The 8,863-nt window shown below is 46.0% G+C and overlaps 1 protein-coding gene and 1 long non-coding RNA gene across 2 annotated transcripts in view; one reads left to right on the top strand and one right to left on the bottom strand.

The window, feature by feature from the left end:
* Positions 1-4,347: 4,347 nt before the first annotated feature.
* LOC129057646 (uncharacterized) lies at positions 4,348-7,696 on the bottom strand. Its single transcript, XR_008522278.1, has 2 exons — positions 6,948-7,696; positions 4,348-5,410 (listed from the first exon to the last, which is right to left on the bottom strand). It is a non-coding gene; the product is annotated as an uncharacterized LOC129057646 (long non-coding RNA).
* A 132-nt stretch (positions 7,697-7,828) lies between these two features.
* Positions 7,829-8,863, top strand: part of BUB1 (BUB1 mitotic checkpoint serine/threonine kinase) — a 40,243-nt gene continuing 39,208 nt past the window's right edge. Inside the window, exon 1 of the mRNA XM_002811765.3 lies at positions 7,829-7,984. Coding sequence (XP_002811811.2) covers positions 7,959-7,984 — 26 coding nt within the window. The 5' untranslated portion in view covers positions 7,829-7,958. The remainder of the gene's footprint in view (positions 7,985-8,863) is intronic.

The raw sequence follows: 8,863 nt of genomic DNA, 5'->3' as shown, positions 1-8,863 counted from the left end.
TGCCTGAAGGCAGAGGAAGGCTTGGGAAAGCTGTGAGTCTCTGGCATTGCCCATAGAGATCATCCCACTAAACTAGGATTTAGGAGCCTAATTGGAGGGGATTGAGACTACAAATTTAGAATAATGCCCTTAAAGAAGAAAGTGACATGTTCCATGTGTGCTTTCAGTTCCAAGACTAAAGTTTGCTGCATCCAGTTTCCTAAGTATTAGGACAGTCTACCCCAGAATCCAAGTCAGCACAACTTACACAGCGATGAAAAAATCCAAAGTTCAAGAACAGAAGCTAAGGAACTCTGTAGCTGACAAGAGGGAGGAAGTCTGAAGAAGTGCACAAAGTTAAGGTGGGCCAGTTTGGAGGAAATACAAGCAGCCATATATCAGTGCTCAGGATTCAAGGCTTAGCTTCTGAACAATCAAATTGCCTCCAATAGGAAAGGGAAAGAAATATGGCCTCTGGTCTCTATTACTGATATGGTTTGCATCTGTGTTCCCACCCAGATCTCATGTCAAATTGTAATCCCCAGTGTTGGAGGTGGGACCTGGTGGGAGGTGATGGGATCGTGGGGATGGATCCTTCATGAATGGTTTAGCACCATCCCCTTGGTGCTGTTCTCATGATACAGTTCTTATGAGATCTGGTTGTTTGAAAGTGTGTAGCACCACCCCTCTTGTCATTCTCTTCCTCCTGTTCCAGCCATTAAGACATGCCTGCTGTCTCTTCAGTTTCCACCATGATTGTAAGTTTCCTGAGGGCCCCCCAGAAGCAGAAGCCACTCTGCTTCCTATATGGCCTGCAGAACCATGAGCCAATTAAACCTCTTCTTTATAAATTGCCCAGTCTCACGTATTTCTTTATAGCAGTACGAGAATGGACTAATACAACTACCACACCTAAAATGGAATTAACATTTAGGGATCACTTGAGCCCTTCATATAAATACCAGGATGATGTGCTGAACTGCACAATCTATCAAAGATTACAGGGGAGGTTTCTTGAGGGAGTTGGATTCCCATTCCCCTATCTCCCCTCCATCTTTCCTCCCAGTCTGCAGTGATACAGGGTAGACTCAGGGCTTTGGTTTCATAGGTATCCTCCAAAATCACAACACACACACAGATGAAAAATGTCTAAGATGGAGCTATACATCTCCTTTTCTGCATGTCGACTTTATTCTTAATATTCTATAGTCTCCTAAATCACTCCTTTGTTTTCTGAAACTATTCTAATTGTAAATCTCCAACCTTATATAATGTTTCAGGGCACTATGTGCTAGCCACACATCTAGTACTACTACTTTGAATGTCTCTAAATTTCTCAGGGAAAAGAAGAGATACAAGTATCTGTGATTATTTGCTTAGATCAAATCTGCAGAACCTAGAGAAAATCATTTTCCTTTGTGAAACACAGCACTAACTTTGATATTATGTGGCAATCCAAGATATGTTAGGAATTAAGTGGAAAATCTTATGAGGTTACTGGATGGTGGAAGACAAAGGACCATTACGAAGACAAAGGGACAGGTTTCTTCATTCATTTCACAGATCAGGAAGCTGATATCCAGATTGAGAGTTTAGGTCATTTGCCCCATTTACTGCTTCTTAGGAAAATCACGGTTGGATCTTGGATACACTGGTGTGGCCTGATTTTCCTTCTCCATTAAGTTTGGAATTATGATGTTGGAATCACAAGACATTGAAAGCCCATATACAAATGAAGATACTTTATCTATTGGCCTTTATAATAGAGAAATTTATCAGAGTCATTTTTAGACAGATGGACATTTAGTATTAAAATTATAAGGGGAATTGGAGTTGGAAAGGAAGACAGACTTAACAGCTGCACATTTCTGCATCAGATGCAAGAAAGGCGTATATTTAGACATAGCTGGACATGCCGCTCTGAGCCAGACCAAAGCACACCTCTCCTCTCACACTCTGGGGTGGGTTTGAGGAGATAAGGCAACAGAAACACTAAAGCAAAAGTAAGCGGGAGGGACAAATTACTGAAGCAAGAATGATCATTTAATAGACTTTCAGATATTCTATGACAACTGCTGCACTCTCAACTCAGGCCTGAGACAAAATGGCAGAGGAAGAAGATTAAAGAAGACAAGGGTGAGAACAGAGAAATCGGAGTGCTATCAGTGGCACGAGCTTCCAATTGGTGAATTTTTTAAAAATGAGCAACACATTTGCCAGCCCTTTGGTATTTTCTGCTTATATTGATATATATCAATTGCCAGTGTGTATTTCTTTGAGGTTTACAGATTTTCTTTATCAAAGTATCAAAATATTCAGAGGTTCTTCATTTATCCCTGGCATGTAGAGATAATGTGAAGCTCTTAGGAAAAAAAAAAATCATTCTCGGCTTAGGAAGTGGAACCTGAAACTTCTTTCAATAAGCTTCTGAAGCCTGTGAAGCATAGTTGTCTGTTCTTTTACAGGGCCTATTGTGTAGAAAAAAAAAGGCCTGGTAACCCTCCCAACTCAACATACTAAAGCCAAAGTAGCAGCCTTCCCAGTACCAATGGCCTGTTTCTATTAATTCTCCTAGGCTCTCAAATTATCTTGGATTGTTTTCTTTTTCCCATATATTAAGGACATCATTGTGTTCTGAGAATTGTCCTTCCATGTGATCTGATTCCCTCCTTCATCTTCCATTCTCTCTGCCTGCAACACCAGTTTGAAGTCTGCAAATTACTTTTCTCTGCCTTTTCTGCCCATCCCTCTCCCTGTCTCCAGTAAATCCTGAACACTACCAGGTTCAGGATTTAGACTCTGTAGATTTTTATGTTAATCAGCCTAATAGGGACATTAAGATGAACACATTGTGTAGGCAGATCACTTTAATTCTTCCTCTAAGAAAAATGGCAGAGAGGGACTGCCATAAGTGAGAATAAAGGAAAGCCATTGAGTAAGCCAGGACATTATTCCTAGGAAAATGTCGGTTTCTAATTACTGCTGACAATGCTAGTATTTTATTTCTATTACTCCTGGATATACCTGCGGTGATTGGCATTGGAGTTTGACAAGGGGTTAGTGTGCCTTTTTTAAGGGCAGTGTAGAAGAGTATCTATAATACCTCACCCATAAACAAGCGTGGTGGGAGAGGAACCCCTAGTAACAGAAGTGAAGGAGGGTAGACAGTCTCTATGGCTTTTAGAAAACAGGGTAGAACTAAGTGTAACTATCATGAGGTCCTTATGATCACATGCTTATTTGCTTCAAAAAGACCATTACTAAAGTGATGAAGTACAAACTTCTTAGTCTAGCATTCAAGAGTTAGCATCAAAATAGCAAACCAGTCTTTCAAAAAAGAACCTCTAATGCTCATGAATCCTCAAGAGTGATTTCCTTCTAAAATCTTGATTTACACACAGAATGACCTCCCCAAGGCTCTGCCAAACCCATATCCATCCCCTCTCCCTTCAAGGCCCAATTCAAGCCCCACCTTCCCTATGAAGCTTTGTCTGACCAACAGGTCCGCATGACCTCTTCCTCCTCTGAATACCCCTGGCACAGGGGTCCCCAATCCCAGGCCATGGGCTAGTACCTGTTCATGGCCTGTTAGGAACTGGGCTGCACAGCAGAAGGTAACTGGCGGGTGACCGTCTGAGCTCAACTTTCTGTCAGATAAGCGGGGCATTAGATTCTCACAGGAGTGCAAACCCTATTGTGAACTGCCGCATGCGAGGGATCCAGGGTGCGAGCTCCTTATGAGAATCTAATGCCTGATGATCTGAGATGGAACACTTTCATCCTGAAACCATCCCACCCACTGCTCACCCCAACCCCTTCCCCCACCCCCACCCCACCATGAAAAATTGTCTTCCATGAAACCTGTCCCTGGTGTCAAACAGGCTGGGGACTGCTGGCCTAGCAGATACAGTCTGAACTCATTTGGCTCTTAATATACATATATACCACCTTTAAACAATTCTTTATTTCTGTGTCCTCATTTCCAAGACTAAAATCACTAAGTCCTTCAGGACAGGCTCTGTTTGAGTTAGACAAGGTTATAATTTGCACCTAGCTCATGATGGCTTCTCCATCAACATTTCCTGTTGATTACTGATCGAGCCCCTATCAGAAGCAGATGAAAACTTCAGTTGATGGAACCAAAAGTGTCCTAGTTCCTGTGATGGTTAGCAGAATCTAGCACTTATCTAAAGACCTCAGAGTTTATTACCCTTTGAGTAATAAACCCCACAAATTGGAGACTCAGGTAGATTCAAAGCCATCAACACACTGGAAGAAATTTCTGGCCTCAGTGAGCATCGGGATTTCCACAAGCTAAATTTTTGTTTAGGTTTTTGGTGTTTTGTTTTTCTTTTTTCTCTTTCTTTCTCTGTTTCTTTCTTTCTTTCTTTCTTTTTTTGAGACAGAATCTCGCTCTGTCGCTCAGGCTGGAGTGAAGTGTTGCGATCAGCGCACTGCAACCTCTGCCTCTCGGGTTCAAGTGATTCTCCTGCCTCAGCCTCCTCAGTAGCTGGGATTATAGGCGCGTGCCGCCACGCCCGGCTATTTTTTGTATTTTTAGTAGAGACGGGGTTTCACTATGTTGGTCAGGCTGGCCTCAAACTCCTGACCTCTTGATCCGCCCGCCTCGGCCTCCCAAAGTGCTGGGATTACAGGCGTGAGCCACCGCGCATGTCTTTTTTCTTTTTTTGGGAGTGACTCCCTCTCTGTCGCTGGAGTGCAATGGCGCGATCTCATCTCACTGTAACCTCCGCCTCCCTGGGTTCAAGCGATTGTCCTGCCTCAGCCTCCAGAGTAGCTGGGATTATAGGCACGCACCACCACACCCGGCTAATTTTTGTATTTTTTAGTAGAGACAGGACCTGGCTAATTTTTGTATTTTTAGTAGAGACGAGGTTTCACTATGTTGGCCAGGCTGGCCTCCAACTCCTAGCCTCAGGTGATCTGTCCGCCTCGGCCTCCCAAAGTGCTGGAATTACAGGCGTGAGCCACTGTGCCCAGCCTTGTTTTTTTAGGTATTTAACTCAAGAGGCCAAGGAAGCAGAAACATCCACCCAACCTCTTTCTAGCATGAACAGCTCTTTATTCTGTATTGTCAAGTGGCTCTTGAAACACTTTTGAGACGTGGAGTAAAGACCAGGGGGCAGAGAAGACCAGGCTAACTCTTTCCCAACTCACTCTTAAGAAACATCAGCGACAGAGGAGCCCCTGGAAGACAGCAACAAAGGCTCAGCTGAGGATGCTCCCCAGCATTTGAAGGCTACCTGGGCAGACCAGGAGAATGGAAGCTCTGAGGACAACAACTTTTCTGAAACCCATAATGACAAAGACTCTGCAAGTGGCGGAGACACTCCAGCTTCTGGAGCAGATATGGAAGAGCCCAAGTGTGCAGACGACCGTCAGCGTATACCAACAAGTCCTCTCCTAGCACCTGCAGGAAAAGTAGAGAAAATCCCTGAAGAGGCAGAAGAAATAAAACCTAGCGAGCTCAAGGAGGATGAGGATGCTGAAGAGCCTGACCTGATCTCTTGCGGCCTTTGTATTCATGGTGGAAATCCCTAAAGGCAAGTGAAGGAGCCCTGAGAACATCCTCCAGGGAACAGACACCCTCTCCATAGCAGTCCCTGAGCCCACTGGGCTGAGCCCTCCATAGGCTGCTTTAGTGAGGGAGGGGCTGAGGTGCCGGTCAGGCTACCACATGCAGGATTCCGAGGGCCATGCAGTGCGTTCTTGTCTGCAGTACCACTTAAGCTCATTTGAGGGGATCCAGCCCTGCCCTCCATGTCTCCAGAAGACAACAGGGAGGGAGCTTCACCAGCTCAACATGAGCAGCCACCAGGGTTGATCATGAATCCCCCTGTTTCATGCCTCCTGGGAAAGGTGTGAGAAGGAGGGAGGCACCCCGAGGCTTCTTGCCACACAAGCAGCACCCGCAGCCCAGCATTGCACACCTGCGAGCACTCAGTAGGTCCTGGCATCAAGAAAGGGAAAGGCCAGGATCCAAGACCCGCTGGGATGTGCCCAGTCCCACGGACCCCCCAGCCTCCATGGAGCCCTCGGTGTCTGGGGTGGCCTCATGGCCCCATTTCTCAAGATGAGGTTGGAGGCTTCTGTGTGTAGAGAGCACTGGCTTGGGCATCAGTGGTTCTGTGTCTGTGTCAGACACCAACAAAGAAACCGTTGATATACATATTGTAGCAGGACGAGCCACAGACAAAACTCCTGACAGTGGATTAAAGAAGGAAGAAGTTTACTCTGCCGGGAGCGTTGGCAGACTCGAATCTTAAAAGCCGAGCTCCCCAAAAAAGACATTCCTAGCACTTTTAAGGGCTTACAACTTGAAGGGGTCCATGTGAAAGGGTGTGATAGATCGAGCAAGCGTGGGGAACGTGACTGGGGGCTACATGCATCAGCTAACAGAACAAAAAGTTTTACAGTGCTTTCTCATACAATGTCTGGAATTTACAGATAACACAAGTAGTTTTGGTCAGGGGTTAATATTATTATTATTATTTTAACCACCAGGGCCGGGTGGTGGCGCCAAGGTCGTCTAGGTATTTATCTTACTTCTGTTTCTTTCTAACTTTTTGCTTTCTCACTTTTCTCCTGTCTTATAAACTAGGGAAAAGGGGAGGTGGGGAAGAAGCTGGGAGGGACAACAGGAGAAGTGGTGGTCTCATTCCATAGTATAAGCACATTTTTTTCAATAAGTCAACCTTAGCTTACTATAACTTTTTCACTTTATAAACTTAGTATTTTAACTTTTCAAAAAAAAACAAAAAAACAAAAGAAACATCAGCGTATTACATATTTCCTCTTTAGACATCTGGACTCCTCTACAAAGAGGTGTCTATTTTTGATTTTATGGTGTCTAAGAACTTGGTCTCCCAGAGTGCCCTGTCCCCCAAAAGATGTTGAAAGCTGGCATTCTATAATCTACCCAGACTCTTCTGCTTTTATGTTATTACAGCTGGCTGTAGAGAGAGTCCAGTCCCGTGAGCCCCATCTTCCGCTTGAAGCTGTTTGACAGGTCCCCTGTGTGGCTCAGGGCCCAGCCTTTCAGATCAGTTCAATAAAGCCCAGGGGTCTACTCCAAGGACACTAACCCATCACTTTCCAGTGCCTCGTATAACTGCGTAGCCGACCCTAGAACGCCCTCCCCGCCTCCACGTCCCCTCTACATGAAGTCGCTAAGCCAAAAACTCCTCAGGTTTTTCCACAGGCCGTCGTCACTCCCTCTTTGCCAGGGCATTTGAGATTCTGGGCTAAGACTGTTGGTTTCAGCATCTGGGATGTTTTCTCACAGCGGAGGACGCTGAATAGAAAACTGCCAGAAAGCGGGAGGGGTCCCCGGCAGCAGGTCCCGTTTTTTCTCCCCACCTGCCTCCCGGGTGCTGCGGCTTAGGCCACGACAGTCTCGACCCTGCGCACGGATTTTTTTCCTCCGTTCCATGAACCAGACATAATGATTCCGGTTTACATATTTAAGCGAAGGGGAGAAGAAACGCGACTCTCAGGACCCAAGGGGAGGCAGAGTTTTTCTGTCTCAAAGACCTCCAGTTAAGACATTTTTCTCCTGCAAAGCCTTTCCTACAATGATGGCTTAATCGTGTAATTATGTAAACCAGTTACAACCTGGATAGCTAAAACAAAAAAACCAATTCCCTACGCCCGAGCCAAGCCAGCTCCCCCTCGCCGCGCCGCATCCTAAACACCCCACGCTCGCTCAGCAACCGCCAGGTTTCGGTTCAACCGAAAACCACGGGAAGTGGGAGGAGCTACTGGCTCAAGGGAGGGAGGCGGGACTTGATCTCCGAGCAACGGCCCCGGTGACTGGCCAGCCTTCTGCAGCCGCCACCAATGGGCAGGCGCCCTGAAACGTTCGGCGAGCCGACTGCGGCTGCGCGGGGTATTCGAATCGGCGGCGGCTTCTCGTTTGCGGTTCAAGTTTCGCCGCTGCCGGCCAGCGTCCTCTGGTCATGGACACCCCGGAAAATGTCCTTCAGTAAGTGTCCGTCTGGTGGGGTGCGGAAGCCCAGGGGGCTGGGGCGCCTGGGGTTCCGGCCCGGCCCGCCCCAGACCTGCCTTCTTTTGCCCCCTTCGCCCCCTTCCTGGGTTTGGAATGTGTCCCACCCAGCAAGGCCGTGGGCTGCTTGAGAGCCGGCGAGGGAGGGCTCCGGCACCTTGGGTTCCGCTGAGGCCCGGCGCTTGTCCGCCCATCTGCGCCACGGTGGCCGTTTGGAGCAATCTGGATAATTCGTTAGGCCCTCAGAGCTCTCGTTTATTCTTTGTAAGGAATCCCCTCCTGACAGTTCAACCTAACAAAAATCCTGAACCTTGTGTTTAGATTTTATGATGTTTTCAAAGTCACGTATTGAACAATTCGACTACAGTAGGGAACGAATTTAAAGTTGCTCTCCTATCCATAATCTCACTGCTATTTTTTAAAAGTTTGAATACAGTGTACTTTAAGAAAAAAAATTGAAGAAAAAATAGCTTTGCTCATTATTGAGTGATGTGTGCCAACCTGCTAACATCACTAACTCTTTAAAGTTCCCACGCGTTTGTTTTATGACTTAGATGATTTACCCAGACTGTTACTTAAAGGCATTTAAAACAATTAAGTCATAGGTGCAGGAAGTAAAACTGGTCCGTTTTATCAGTTCTTTGGGATCAGAAGACCGAGATTGTTAAATACAGTCAAAACAAAAATCCATTTGCTCTAAGACTTTTTCTGTAGCCTTCAACCTAGCCAGCAAATTATTTTCTTTCAGACGTCCCCCGCCCCTTTTTTAAAGGGAAAGCAGATATTCCTGGTCCTATTTTGACTTAGTAAGTCAAAAGATGAATTTGCTTTAATGAACTGGATGTTTTACTGTTACCG

Source organism: Pongo abelii, chromosome 12, assembly GCF_028885655.2.
Source record: "Pongo abelii isolate AG06213 chromosome 12, NHGRI_mPonAbe1-v2.0_pri, whole genome shotgun sequence".
NCBI classification, from domain to species: domain Eukaryota; kingdom Metazoa; phylum Chordata; class Mammalia; order Primates; family Hominidae; genus Pongo; species Pongo abelii.
The sequence above is the reverse complement of the archived record's forward strand: the minus strand, read 5'-3'. Positions and strand labels throughout refer to the sequence as shown.